The sequence below is a fragment of the Rhinopithecus roxellana genome, chromosome 7, assembly GCF_007565055.1.
Source record: "Rhinopithecus roxellana isolate Shanxi Qingling chromosome 7, ASM756505v1, whole genome shotgun sequence".
Lineage (NCBI taxonomy): Eukaryota > Metazoa > Chordata > Mammalia > Primates > Cercopithecidae > Rhinopithecus > Rhinopithecus roxellana.
The window spans coordinates 126413751-126429491 of record NC_044555.1 but is presented as its reverse complement, the minus strand read 5'-3'; the positions used below and the strand labels follow the sequence as shown (position 1 = coordinate 126429491).

The window sequence follows — 15741 nt, the reverse complement described above, 5'->3', positions numbered from 1 at the left end:
CGAGTATCAGGTTTTGGTGAGAGCAGGCTGTGGATGGAAAGGTTTGTCTTAGGAGCTGGGCAGCAGGAAGTATCATCCAGGTTAATGGCATAGATAATCTTTTTAGATTCTCTACTCAAGACATACACCATGTCTCAGAAGGCAAAAGACCTTTACGGACAAGTAATTCAGGAAGTAAAGTAATAGATTATAACAGGATCCTCAATAAAATTTGATGCAGAACAAGGAGAGTCTGAATAGGAATCAGAACCAAGGGCAGACAATCTAAAAAAAAAAATACTTAACTGCTGTGCAACTTCTAACTAAAGTTGTTTCTACTCATTACAGAGTCATCCTACAAGGAGATCCTTGGCTTCCTTTAATGAGAAGTAGAATGCTCCTTTTTGTTCTGTAGATACTCCCAGATTTGGAATCAGAAAACAGAATAAATATGAAGAGAAAACGGTTCTTGAAATAGAGTTATTAGACTGAAACTGAGTCAGAAGCCAGCTAATCTGGCCTTTATGCATTGGTGACACCACAACCCTGGTTTCCAAATAATGTTACAAGAATGGGACTTTCAGGGTACATACTTTTTCAAAGGGTACTAAAGTTTTCTACTAGAATGATGACATATTTTATCATAAAGCCTTAGTTTGGCTTACAGTCTTCACCATCTTATAGTCCTAAAGATTGCAAAACAAACTAAACAAATGCCAACATAAATAGTGGGAAAACAACACGTTTTTGTATTTATGTGATTTAAATGCATCTCACCAGACTAACCATATATTTTTTATTGAATAATTCAGTGTTTTAGCACTGTGAGAGCCAGAATCTTTCTAAACTAACTAGACATATGTAGAGATACCCACACAGAAATTCACAGCTTTTTGATTTTTTAGAAATATTTTGGATACACTTCATGGCTTTTCTTCACACAGGTTTCTCAAAACAGGTTTTCCTGGTCCCACCTACCATGCAAGACAAGAGTGTGCTTCCCAGGAGGATTCATTTCATTTTCAATATTAAAATTAAGGGACATGTGGAGTATCATCCTTTTTCCCTGAGCTCCTCAGAAAGCTCCCATAAGCACAAAATATACTTTATGAAAGGGATAGTGCTTACAGGCAGGAATTTCTATTATCCATATCATGCAGTATAGAGTGGTGGTTAAGAAAATGGATTCTACAGCCATGTTTGAATCCTGAATCCATCACTGATACACTATGTGACATTGGTAGCTTGTTCCACTTGTTTATACCTTAGTTTCCTCAGTTGTAAAATTGGGATAACTGCAGTATATATATCGTAGAATTCTAGTGCTATATATGTATTATCTACTATTATATTAAAATGAGGCCTCACTTAGGAAGTATCACTCATGACAAAGTGAACACGTTGGTTGTCTTTCTTTTCTGGAGGGCAGAAAGAAGAATAAATGAAGATACAAACAAGGCACTATGGTTAGATTATACTATAAGCCCTCTGAAAGCAGAACCTATATTTTATTTATTTCTATAATTCTAGTACGTGGCTCACTTCCTGACACATAGCAGGAAGTCACCAAATATTTTTGGAATTGAATGTATTGTACTCACCTGAATAGCAAAAAGCAAAATAAATAAATATGACAAAATTGACTAAGCTCTCTAAGAGTTGGGTTAATATAGCCCTTTGTATATTGCAACATCGTCAGCTCACTGAGGTGTTAGACTCTTTCAAGGGGAGTGAATTACAGTTGCATCATGGGAGATCCATGTCAAGACTGACCATTCCACATATTCATGCTGATTTGTTCCAAGAGAAAAATATGGCTTCTTTCCTTCTTGCCAGGGTATACGATTCTTAACTTGCTTTTACAGTGGATTGTGTCTTGATTTTGCTCAGCATTTTAGGAACCAATGGGTGCAAAATATGAACAATAGAAGGAGAGGACAATCTTAAACGTTTTCTGATGTTACCTTCTGAGTTTATTCATTGTGGCTTCAATGAAGCAGTTTCACTGAAGAGACTTCAAGGACCAGGTCCCTAAAAGGCAACTAATTCCCACTACTGAGTTGAAGGTGTGTATTCATTTGAGAGTGTTATTTTTATGTCATTAGATTACATGTAGCTTTTGCTCACTAATTCCAAGGCTTCATTAGTGACTATATGATGAAACTTTTGACTAACATTGTAAACTCCATTTCTGCTCTTGAGTTACCAAGGAGTAGGGCCATTCCTAGGATAATTAATGAGTTCCCTGTTTCTTGAGAGGGTTCTCAACATGGCTCAAGAAAGTAATGAGTGTTCTCAGCAAACTGACATAGGAACAGAAAACCAAACACTGCATGTTCTCACTCATAAGTGGAAGTTGAACAATGAGAACACATGGACACAGGGAAGGGAACAACATATACTGGGGCCTGTCGGGGGTCGGGGGCAAGGGGAGGGAGAGCATTAGGACAAATACCTAATGCATGTGGGGCTTAAAACCTAGATGACCGGTTGATAGGTGCAGCAAACCACCATGGCACATGTATACCTATGTAACAAACTTGCACATTCTGCACATGTATCCTAGAACATAAAGTAAAATAATAATTAAAAAGAAGGTAATAAATGAGTGGAGTGGGTAGTGGCCACTATCTAGTGAGATTCTATGAAAACTTTCAATTAAGCATTTAGGTAAATAAAATTCTGCAAACAGTGTTTACTGGAGGTCTCCTCTTTCTCTTCACTTTTCCCCAACTTCCCCTGCTCCATCTCAGCCATCTTTGATTTGAGTAGTTTCTGGAAATCCCAATTTTTCCTAAAGCTTTCCTAGATTAGTTTTGCGGTACCATGCAAACTGTCGCTGTCTAAATATAATCCTGCACCCTTTCATTCACTGCCCCATTAATTTATTACATCTATACATATATCTAATTACAATAGTTTTATTTATTGATTTCTGGCCCAGTTTGTGCTCTGAATATATGATACATTTGTTTATTATTTTTATGTGTATGCTTGTTTAAATTCCCAAATTAGTTATCCGGATTTTAGGGGGCAGGAGCAAGGCATCTTTGCAAAAAGTCTACCTGAGTGCTACTCAAAATGTTTGCAGTGAGATAAGGACAGAATTGAAAGTAAACATTTAGTAACTATCAAAGTGATTTGATATTGCTGTGACTTTTTTTTTATCGTATTGTATCAAATATCAGCCTGCAACAGCTTGGAAATTTTTTTTAAAAACTGTCCTTTACCACAAATAGTTTGAGCAACATTTGTGGGCACTTACATTTAATTAATTATTTTTATGCATGCACTCTGTGCCAGGAACTATGCTAAGGAGACAAAGATGAACAAAACAAAATTCCTGCTCTCAGTGAGCTTATGATCTAATTAAGGATAAACACTCCAAAAACAAGCATTATTATAAAACAGCACGAAATGTATCAAATTGCGAGTCAAGCAAAATGCTATTCAGCAAAGGAAATGGAATTACATAATTCACCTAGGCTTAAACAAGTTAGAATGAGCTCTGAGGAGGGCTTCACTGAGGAAATAGCATTTGATTTGGTTCTTGAAGGGGGACTGAGATTTTACCAGGCATAGAAAGTGGAGAGGGTTCTGCAGGCAGAGAGAACAGTGTGTATAGCAGCACTGTTACATAAAAGGTTCAGGGAAAGAAAGTATTGTCTTCCTGGAGCGTGGGATCTGTGGAGAGGAGGTGACTAATGAGGATGGAGAGACTAGCAGGGGCTTCAATTAATGTCACATATCCTGTAAGCAATAGGGAGTCACTGGAAATTTCTAATCTGGGAGTGGGATTATTGAGGGGGTAAAGTCACATGATGAGACTGATGAGATTCTCTCTTTAGAAAAATCACTCTGGAGACAGTGATTGGATGGCTAGTTTAGAAGGAAGTAACACTGGACTAGAGAAAAATAGTTAGGAGTGTGTTACAGTCATCCTGGTAAGCATTGATAAAGCAGTGAACTAGGACAGATGCATTGAGGACAGAGAAGAGGGGGTGGGTTGGGGAGATATTTCAGAACAAGACTCAATAAAATTCAGTGAGTGAGTGGTTGTTAAGGGTAAGTGAGAAGGAGATGGAGAGATTAACTCTGAGGATAATGATAATACCATCATGTAGCATTTGTAATGTGCTTTTAACTTTTTAACATCTAACATCTATGATCTCATTTGACCTTTCAACCATTCTGTGAGGTAGGTTAAGGAATATATTTTTCCCCTGTATGACAGATGCAGTCCAGAGAGGTTAAGTGATTCACTCAGAGTTCCATAGCTCATTAATGGCAGAACCCAGATTAGAATCCAGACTTCCTGACGCCTGCGCACGTTTTTTTCCCAGTCGCTCATGATGTTGCACTGTAAAGTGTTTGACCTGCTGTTCACACTTAACTAGAAACAGTTACTATGCACATTACTAGTGGAGAAAAAGAGGAGAGGGAGAAGGTGCTCAGTGAGGTGGGGGTCAACTACTTTTGCGTCAATTGGGAATTCAATAATAATAACAACTTCAATAACAATGATAAATATAGTTAACGTTTATTGAGGGCTTACTATGTCCCAGCCACAGTTCTCAGCATTTTAGATAAATTAACTGATTTAATCTTCTTAACAACCCTACAAGGGTCAGTCCTATAACTGTCTTCCTGTTATAGATGAGGAAACTGAGGTGGAAAGTTGCCCAAGGTCGTATAGCTAGTAAGTGTCAGAACCTAGCTATTTGGAACCTAGACAATCTGAACATGCTGTGTCTTCCTTTCTCTGCTCATCAACAATCTAATCTTCTTCCTACCCTTCTTTCAAGGACTCTATGAATGCATCAGGTTCTCATTAGAAAGATCATTAATCTGGGTATCAGGAGAATTGTATTCCAACCCCAATCCTGTTACTGTTGACCTTAATAACATTATTGCCTCTCTAAATTTTTTGTCATCTGTAAATGACAGTTAATAATATTTATAGCAATATTTGCTCTGCTTATCTCATTAAATTATTTTGAGGATGATAGGAGGTAATATGTGTTCAAGAATAAAATAAACTGTAAAGTTTGTAAAGTTCTTTACCAACATAAGAATTAGGAAGATATAGCTTTACAAAATAGTGTTGCCTGTGTATATGTCTGTCTCTCTACCTTTGAGGTGAACTCCTTGAGGGAAGGGAACAAGTATGCTTCCTTCACCACTGCATCCCTAGTGATGAGCATGGTACCCACTATCTGGTAGGCAATTGATAAAGATGTGTTCAATGGATGCTATATGTATGAATGCTTGAATGGACAATTGAAGGAGCAGCCTCAGGATGCACTATTTAGAAAGCAAGTAGGCACTTCAATTCCTGGCATCTTAGGTGCAGATAATCTGGACACCATCGTGACAGCTAACATTTATTGAACTCTAGCTATAGGCAGACATTGTTCTAAGTGCTTCATTTTACATAAATTGAATCATATATATTCTTATAACCAACCTATGAAGTCATATTCAACACTGTCCCTGCTTTTTCCACCTCTCACCTGTATTGTTAAGTTTGGAAGTAAATTTCCCACACTTGTTTGTCGGTAAAGTTCAGTTTTGGATTCCGCCCATGAGAGGTACCTGCAGGAAACTTGGCAAGCAGAAAGGAAGTAGACACCATCGTTGCTCTTCCTGACATCTTGTTTAGGTGTGTGGGCTTGATCAGAAAAGATTTAAGTGACTTCTGAGCATTCTCCTGGGAAACATCTGCCTCAGTGACGTCATTAGCAGCAGTTTCCTAACAATCTCTAAAATTTCCCATGATTCCTGCAATTCCCACAACTATCTCATTTTGCTGGCAGTTCCCTTACCTTTTCTCTCATAGCCCTTCCAAACTCTTTGTAGGCCCTCAATTCTCTGTGTTAAATGTCTTCCTGAAATAACTATAGAGTAGTTTCTGTTTGCCTCATCAAAATCTGAGTGCTACACTTTACAGGTGAAGAGACCAAAGCAGAGGGTAACTTGAGTGAAGAAGTGGCAGAAGGAAGGACTGAATCTAACAAGTTTGGTCCCAGGGCCTGTGCTCTAAATAGTTATACTCCACTGCCTCTCTTCGACTGAAAACCCAAATCCTATGAATGGGGCACTGTATCTTTTTCTGAAATCTCCATGAGTATTTCAATGGAAATGATCGTTTGGAGCCTGCTTTTCAGTTTGTAAACTTTCTTCTCAACTTTTGACAGAACCACCTTAGCTTCAACACAGTCTTTCCATCTTACTTTCCAGGGTGAAGCAAGGTAAGCTTCACTACTCAGCCATTGGGGATGGGGAGTAGGGAGGAGTCCAGTGGAAGGGTTCATGGGATCCTTGTGATTGATCAGGCAGAGAAGCACTACTCAATCTCAGGAGTTTTCAAAAGCCCAGCATCGATTTCATTTCACAACACCCTCACAGAGTTCATTTTTATGTTTAAAATAAATTAATATCAGTGTAAAATTAGATAGCCTCTAGAGTTAGTGCTTAGAAACTGAATGTTAATGCTGGAAGGGACAGAGCTGTGTTAACTAGCTGCCGTGTTTGCCTTCTTTTTCAGTCAAAGCTAACATTTAAAGTCAGAGAGGTAGATCTATATATATTGATCTGGAGGAATGTTCATGATATATTGTCAAGTGGAAAAGGCAAGTTGCAGAGTAAATTGATGATATGCTTGCATTTTTTTAAGAAAACAAGAGAAAACCCTATGTAAAATAACACCTGGATGCAGAATGTTAGAAATAGAGAGGTCCTTAGGTAGCTAAACACAATCTTCCTGTTATATTGATGAGCAAGTTTGAAGGCCAGAGAGAGATATAACTAAGGTTACACAGCTAGTTAGTAGCAGAATCAATTCCATAACCTTCATCTCCAGACTCTACTATGTCACTCTGTCTGTAGGCTGTGCCCACACCAACAAGTCAATAAAGGGAGAAAGAACCTAGTGACTTAGCTATAGTATTTTGTAGTAGAGGGGCCATTACTAAAAATGTGCATCTCATTTTAAGCTGTAAACCAACATGTAATAAAGAGTGGAATATTTTTCCCTCCAAAGGCAGAATCATTAAAACCTATACTTTTAATATTCCACCTAATTTCTGAATTTTCCTCTATGCAAAGTCACTCTTTGATTCTTTTAATATTTCATTGATTGTGCCAGTTTATGTTTATTTCACAATGTTTGCTTGAAAGGTTTATCTTGATAGTAAGGAACATTTTGCACAAAGCATGAGATTTACCCTAATACCTACCACAGTGCCTGCCTTAAAGTAGAAACCTAATGTTTGTTAAATGGATAATTAAAGATAGAATTCATTTGCCTTTTTCTGAATTTTTTTCTTTCTTGATATTAAAACATTATTCCAGAGATGAAGAGTACCATGTACCTTTAAAAATATATGCAATTTGAATAAATCTTGCATTTGTTTTGAAATTAAGCTGTTTTGATAAGTGGTTTATTCATCCTCAATTATTTTTCATTTAGTTAGTAAACATGTGAGACAGTCTCCTTGTATCCATGGTACTCCCTTTGCAACACCATACAAGGTCACATCAGCCCCCAGCAGTCACGGTAAGAGGAACACACTGAGTATCTGTTTGCTCAGCAGTGCTAGGTACTGTGTATTTTATTTTTTTCTACCTGTTTGTGTCTGGTTCCTCACAAACAGGTAGAAAAGGCTGCTTGGGAGATGACTTCATCATGTGTGGTGGAGGCCCAAAATAAAGTGAGAGCAGAAGACAGGATATCTGGGTCTTCATTTTAGATCTGCTTCCAAACAGTTTAATGATCTTGGGAAATTTACTCCACATTCAGTGAGGCTCGGATTTCTCATCTAAAATCAGTTATCTGTAATAGATCATTGTTTATCAAAACCTTTCCTTTTAGTTTTAGAATTCCCTTTTCAAATGAAATAGCTCACAGGAAACGACCCCCCATGAACAGGCTCCAGGCACCACAATTAAGTCCCTAAAAACTATATAAATCAAGATTTGAAAAACATTGCATTATGTCCATCAATAGAAAATGGGTTTTTAAGATGTGGTAAATGTGTATAAATAAATATTATTCAGCAATAAAAAGGAACAAATTACTGATACATGCAACAATACAGATGAATCTCAAAAGCAGGTTGAGTGAGAGAACCCAGACACAAAGGAGTACAGACTCCATGATTTCATTTATAGTCAATATTTAAAAAAACAAAAACTAACATATAGTGAAAGAAATCAGATCACTGGTTGCCAGGAATTGGGGGTAGAGGGAGGAAGGGATGGATTACAAAAGGGCAAAAGGAAACTTCTGTAGGTAATGAAATTGTTAGGTAGCTTGATTGTTGTGGTGATTCTGTGAGCATCTGTCAAAACTCATAGAATTGCACACTGTAATTGGATAAAGTTTATTGTATACAAATTATGTCATGCTAAAGTGTATTAAAATATCACTACATTAATCATCTCTAGGGTTTCTTATGCCTTTAGATATAGTAAGTGGGATCTGGAATCAACCAGACCTAGTCTTAAGTACTGGTTCTGTGGCCATGGGCAAATCACTCAGTTTCCCCACTTCTAAATATGGGTGGAAAATAGTGCCATGGCATTGAACCACTGTGCGAACTCTACGTGATAATAGATATAGAGAGCTTCGCTCAACACCTAGCATATCATAAATTCTCAATAAATGGTAGCTGCCTTTAGAATTCTATGATTCCAAATAATTTTACAAGTTCAGAGGTGGCATATATATGATCTAAATTCTGATTTTGACTCCACTATCAATTATGTATGACTTTAGATGAATCTCAATGTCTATTCTGTTTCCTCATTGTTAATACAGGGGGAAATTGTGGTAGTGTTCTTACCAACTCCATAGGAAAATTAGGAATATAAAATAGACTAATAGATTAGAAAGATGTTTTGAAAAACACAAAGCAAAGATAAAACACTCTACACAGATGTAGGAAATAGCTATGATAATTTTTCTCATGATTCCAAGATTAAGTGGAACAAGGAGATTGTGCTTACATAACAGGGCTTACCCTCAGTAAAGTTGTAAAGTTTCTGACATTTGTCTTCTGGCCTTTTATTATACCATTCTTTGTCTCATTTTCTAATTTCAGTTATGCCTCACTTGCTGTCAACAGTTATAGAAGATTATCTTGCTGTGTAAGTTTCCTCTGTCAGTGGTAAATTTACTCTGATAAGTTCATTTACCTGAAGGTGAGTAACCTAATGGGTAGCCACTAACAATATTCTATGTAAAGAAAGAGCAAAAATAATACCTCTAATGGCAATTCGACTCTCAGTAGGAATAATATTTGGGGTGGGAGCACTTCCTGAAGCTTCTCACATGTCAATCACTTCCAAAGATAAAGTCAGATCCTTTAAACCATTTTCTCCATCAGGGATGATGTGTTATTTTAGACGTTTAGAAGCAAAAAAGGCTCATGTCCTTTTCAACATAACTTTCCTTATTGCCCCTTTAACATCTTTGTTTCTCAGGTTATATATCAGGGGGTTCAGCATGGGTGTCAAAGCTCCATAAAACACTGAGATAAACTTGTCCTGGTCAGGGGAGGAGTTGGACTGAGGTTTCATATACATGGAGATGGCTGTCCCATAGAAGATTGTCACCATGGTCAGGTGAGAGCCACACGTGGTAAAGGCCTTGAGCCTGCCCTGGGCTGAGCGAATCCTTATGACAGCCATAGCAATTCGTATGTAGGAGAGGAGAACAAACCCAAATGGTAGCAGCAGGGTGAAGACACTGGTGATGAGGATCATAAGTTCATTGAAGCTGATATCAGAACAGGCCAGCTTAATGAGGGAGAGAATCTCACAGACAAAATGGTTGATGACATTAGCCCCATAGAAGTGAGGCCTCAGGGATAGGATGAGCATGGCAGTGAGTACAAGTGATGTCCCCCATGAGGTAGCAGCCAAGCAGACACACACTGGGCCATTCATAACCACTGAATAACGCAGGGGATTGTTGACAGCAACCACACAGTCATAGGCCATGGCAGCCAGTAGGAGGCACTCTGCTGTGGCCAAAGTCAAGGAGACACTCATTTGAGTCAGACACTGGGGATAAGAGAGGTAGGGATGGGTAGAGAAACAATGCACCAAAGCCTGGGGCATGGAAGCTGTTCCATAGCAAAGGTCTAAGAAAGACAGGTTACTAAGGAAGAAGTACATTGGAGTGTGGAGGTTGGGGTCAAAGTGAATAAGAAAGATCATAAATCTGTTCCCCAACAATGTGCTGAGGTAAATTGTCAGCACCAATGTGAAAAACATGTCTTTCCATTGAGGATAGTTAGAAATGCCAATAAGGAGAAACTGAAACACTGCTGTGACATTGTCCATGGCCATCTTTCCTTCTTGCCACTATTCATTAAATGGATGCCAATTGGCTACTTAATGTTACCTGAAAGAATGAGAATAAAGATGGAGGGTGTGAGAAAGGTGGAAAGAATTAGGGTGTGCAGGATCATTATCTTTGTCCTTTTCAGAAGAATGGGACACCAGTGGAATAGATACCTATAATGGCAACAGAGGCAAGGCCAGATATCCCCCCCTCAATCCTAAGAAAATGGAAAGTTCCTTACCTTTTTGAAAATAGTTATATGAAAAGTTCTCCAGCCCTCCTCCACCAGAGGTCTTCTTGAATAATGTTTCCTAACTAAGAAGACAGGAAAGGTAGGCCATCTTCCTGACTTTCTCACTTTATTTTCCAAGATAAATCTGATATATAGACATGGTTGAATCTCAGTTAGCTTGAGTTACTAATCTCAACCAATAGGGTGCCTTCTGACACATGTCTTAGCTAAAATATTGTCTATGTTTGGGATGTCTCTCACTCCTAGATTGTGCATGCCCTCATTTTTCCATACTTCCAGAATTTACCATGGTGCCTGACATAGAGAGGGTGCAAGGTAGCTCTTTGACCTGAGCTGATATTATGTAGATGGAGTAGTAAGGTATGGGAGGACCCTCTACTAATATCCCCTGCTGAAGTTACATTTCTAGCTTCTCCTACATTTTCTACTCTGTTGTTATTGAGCCCCAGGCAGGAGTATGAAAATTGAACATGATGTTTCTAAAAGTGTGGGTGGTAAGGAGAGGGTCTGAGTATGCAACCTCACTGAAAAGGCTCTCTTATCCCATCCTCACCGATCTCTTTCCCCTAGCCCTGCTTCATTTATTATAACACATTCTAATATCTGAAATTATATTAATAATTTGATTCCTTGCTTATTATTTGTCTTTCACTCAAACGTGAATTTAATAACAGAGCCCTTGTCTGCTGTTTACTGGTGTATTCCTAGAATATAGAACAGTACCTGGGGGATCACAAGAACCCAACAGATAGTAAATGAATATATAAAGTCCTAAGCATTCAGAGCTATTATCCAGAATCTACCTACTCCTCTTGCCACCTGCACTGCCATTCGTTATTCCAAGGCATCATCATCACTCACCTGGATTTTTCCAGTAACCTCCTTGTTGGTTTTCCTGTTTCTGGTCTTCTTCCCATTCAGTTCAAATGATTCAGTTGAACTGTAAGTGAAATCAGGTCACTTTTCAATTAAAAAATTTATTCCATTTTTATTGAAGTATGACTGGTATACAAAAAGGTACACATGTTTTATGTATACATCTTGAGTTTGAAGGTAAGTATATACTCATGAAACAGCCACCATAAATAATGCCGTAAATATAACAAACATGCCTAAAAGTTTCCTCCTTCTCTCTTTTATCTTTGTAATAAGAACACTTAACATAAGACCTACTCTTTTAATAAAATTTAAGTATACAGTATCATGTTGTTAACTATAGATTCTCATTTCAACCTCACTAAACACCAATCTCCTTACTATGACCTATGAGGCCCTATATGGTTTGCCTCCCAATCACCTCCTCTCTGAACGCACTTCCTACCACTCTTTCCCTTGCTCACTTTGCTCCAGTCACACTGGCCTCCTCACCATTCCTCAAATACTCAAAGCCCATCCCTTTCACAGAGCCTTTGATCCTGCTGTTCTGCATTTGTGAAAAACTTGCTGCTCCATATTTATGAAACCCAGATCCTTGCACAGCTCACCTTCTCAATTCCCTCAGGTTTTTACTCACAAGGCATCTTTTCAGCGTATCCTTCCTGGGTCACCTCGTCTAGGAATTCATCTCCAGCCCCTGAAATTGTATTACATCCTTTCTGGGTCACCTCCTCTGGTAGTTCATTTCTAGCCATTGAAATTTTATATCCCCCTTTCCTGTATTATTTTCTCCTTAGAACTACATCTAGCGTACTGTATAGCTTATCTATTAATTATGTTTATTGCTTGTCTCTATCAACTAGAATGTATGCTCGATGAGATCAGGGTTTTTCTGTTTTCTTCATTGCTGTGTGCCCAAAATGTAGACTAGTAGTACCTAGATAGGAGCTCAATGATTATTTGCTGAAGGAATGTGTGAATGGAGTTCTTTCGCTGCTCCTTATTGAAAAGTAACCTCTCTTTTTCCATCTGCCTCTTCCCTTGACATTACTGTTTCTATGCTAAGCACCCCTTGATGTATATGTGTTTCTCCATGAGACTAACTCACATTTTCTTTCTAATTCCCTCCTTGAAGCTTCTGCTACTCACTTGCTATGTCTCTAGACAAGTTTCTTCCCCTTACTTACCTGAATTTTTATTTCCAATCTTGTTAAACTAAATTATCTCTAAGGTCCCTTCTAGTTTTAACAAGCTAGGATTCTCGACTTCCCACAGATAAAGAAAAAAAGAGCTTACTCCTCAGAGTATTGAAATGTGTTACATTTTTCTCCTTTGTTGGAGAGACATGTAGGCTAGAGAAGGGGTTTCCTAAGAAATGAAGTATCCCTAATCATCTCTGAAATGGGAAACTCACTTGTCCTTAAAAGTGTCTTTTTTTTTTTTTTTTTTTTTTAAGACAGAGTCTCAGTTTGTCACTCAGGCTGGAGTGCAGTGGTGCAGTCTCAGCTCACTGCAACCTCCGTCTCCTGGATTCCAGTGATTTTCCTGCCTTAGCCTCCCAAGTAGCTGGGATTACAGGTGCCCACCACCATGCCCGGCTAAGTTTTGTATTTTTAGTAGAGATGGGATTTCACCATGTTGGCCAGGCTGGTCTCAAACTCCCGATATAGGTGATCTGCTCGCCTCAGCCTCCCAAAGTGCTGGGATTACAGGCATAAGACACCGCTCCTGGCCCTTAAAAGTCTTTAAGAAAGAAAATTTCCTAACGTTTCCCTTCCATGTTGTGGCCTTCTAGTAAGCTATCCCTGTGTCACACTGTCTACTTTTTTCAGCCTATCAGATAGACTAGGTGCACAACGAAGGTAAATCTATATATCCAGGAAAGTGTTTGCTATTTGTGAAGAGGGAAACAAATGTAAGGGATGGAGAGGGTGGTGACCTGGCTTCACAGGAGTGCCCTCAGAGCTTGAGAGACCTAACGCTGCCGCTGTCTTCATTTATCATAGCACCCCGAGATAGAGATTTTGCCTTGGCCTGCCTCTACCTTTCGAAGTGAAAATTGAGAAAATCATCTCTACAGAGTGAGAACATACACGTATATGAGTCAAATGGCTACATGAAACAATGCCCCGAAGCCTGTTATATTTTAAGTTAGTATAGTCATATCTTAAATTTTTTTTGAATGTTTGGGAGTATATTTAGCTCCCAATTATCTACATATGGGTCATTCACAGTGGAATATTTAATGAGATAATGGGCTGGCCACAGATGGGATGGTGAACTGGTTTTGCATTGAAGTGGAGGGTTGATTATTATGCCATTTAAAACTACATGTTGCTCCTAGAACTCTATAAAACACACTGCTTTTGCTGTCAAATATTAAATATTGATAAAATAGATGTTTTTCCTCCTTATATGAATCTGTCATTCCCAGTGAGCCACAGGATATATTTCGTTTTTCCAGTATTGAAGGAGGGTTTATAAAGTGTCTATCCCTCAGTCCCTCATGAGCCCAGTAAAATAAATTGAAGAGCCATTTGCCTAAAAATTGGTGATCAGTCTATGGCTGTGAGATCGACTTATTTTTTAAATGGGGTTAAACTTGCTGGCAGAGATTGGGGTTGAACACATGACCTTGCCCCCATTAGTACCATGTTTGGACCCATAGAACTAAAATTGATGACAATTTCCGTCTCAGACTTAAAGGCTACTCAGCATCTAAATTGAGTGGACTATTTTTCATTTAGTCTAGGCCCTGCCCTCCAAAGACAGTGCTGATTGCCTCATTCTAGAATTACCATTAAAAAATTCCTGGCAAACTGAACCCAGCATGTTTCCCATCTTAGTCCTGTTACTTGCAATTATTTATTTATATAGCATAACTTTCCTTTTAACAAATGGTTGGCTCTTGTCTTCCTGGAGATTGACCATCCCAGATAGATGGTTAAAGACCCAAGAAAAGGAGGAAAGGAGAAAAGAAAATAAATTAAAACCTTGTTCTGTTACCTACTCACCAATGGAGGTCCCTCTCAAGTATCAGTAGATGGAACAGAATGGGCTGCCCAAAACAACAATTCTCCAAGATTTGCCAGGTTTAGCACTGTGATGATCTCCCTGCAAATTTCCTGGCAACATTTCAAAAGCCTTCCCAGCTTCTCAAATTCACAAATGCCTAGAAACTCCTGAAGAAGGAAAATTCTTTTAGATTAGGTCAAATCTCAATAGACAAACCCTTTGATCTGCAGCCCTTGGTAATGATATCTAATTAAATTATTTAATGTCTTAGACTAACATTTCTTTCAATGGCATTTGACCCACATACAACCTTATTCAATCTTCCCTAGAAAAGTTATGACATATAGAGGATTGAGGTCATTTGAATGCTCTGCATCAAGACCCTTAGGTTATTTCAATTTGCAACCTTCTAGTTTAGACATCCATTGCCTCTTGGCAATATTTATCTATGTATTATCTTATCTCCATGAAATGGAATCCAGCTAAACCAACTTGTCACTTTCTTAAAAAAAGGAAAACAATAACAAAACATTCTGCACCCAGGGCTTTAAACTAAATTAGATGATGCCTAGGAAAGGTCCTGGGCTCTGTACATATCCTACCCAGTTTCCTACTCTTTCTCCACAACCTCTTCTCAGTACTCAGTAGTAAAAATATATAATTTCATACCCACAAGATCCTATGCATCCCTCAATCGGCAAAAAGATCTAATATCAGTCACTCTACCTGCCCACTAAGGCTGGAGAATGGACTCAAGCATTTCAAAAGCATTATGCTGGAGTTGAAACAAAAAAATGTCTGGATACCCCTCATTTACCTAGAAAATATAACTGACCAGAACGTGCCTTTCATTGAGCAGTTTGGTTTGTAGAAACTGCACCATATTTCCTCTTCTCTCTATTTAGGCTCAATTCCATCAATTTATATGTTTATCTGGAAGCTGTCACCAGGACTCTATCTCTGGGAGCATATTTGGCTCTGAACGAAATCTATAAATTTACCTACTTGGCCTACTCAAGATGTCTGGGGTCCGATTCTCTTTCAGATTCAATTCCAAATGCAGGAAGTAAGTTGATGAGCTGCTCAGTAACTTAAATAAGTTGAAGTTTCAAAGTGCTACCAGATTATTTATCTCACAAGTAGAGTTCAAAGTTTCTGATCTTTACCAGAAAGAAATAATTATCTTCTGAGAGCTTCAGGGACCTCATCCCAAACAGGCAATTAAGTTTTGCCAAACCAGAGCTGTTTGAAAAACAAAACAAAACAC

General features: G+C 38.4%; 1 protein-coding gene across 1 annotated transcript; it reads right to left on the bottom strand.

Annotated features, from left to right (window-relative positions):
• Positions 1–9358: 9358 nt before the first annotated feature.
• LOC104676853 (olfactory receptor 13H1) lies at positions 9359–10427 on the bottom strand. The gene has a single exon (XM_010381731.2). It carries the CDS (start codon positions 10333–10335, stop codon positions 9409–9411), a length of 927 nt encoding a protein of 308 aa, XP_010380033.2. The 5' UTR covers positions 10336–10427; the 3' UTR covers positions 9359–9408.
• Positions 10428–15741: the final 5314 nt, after the last annotated feature.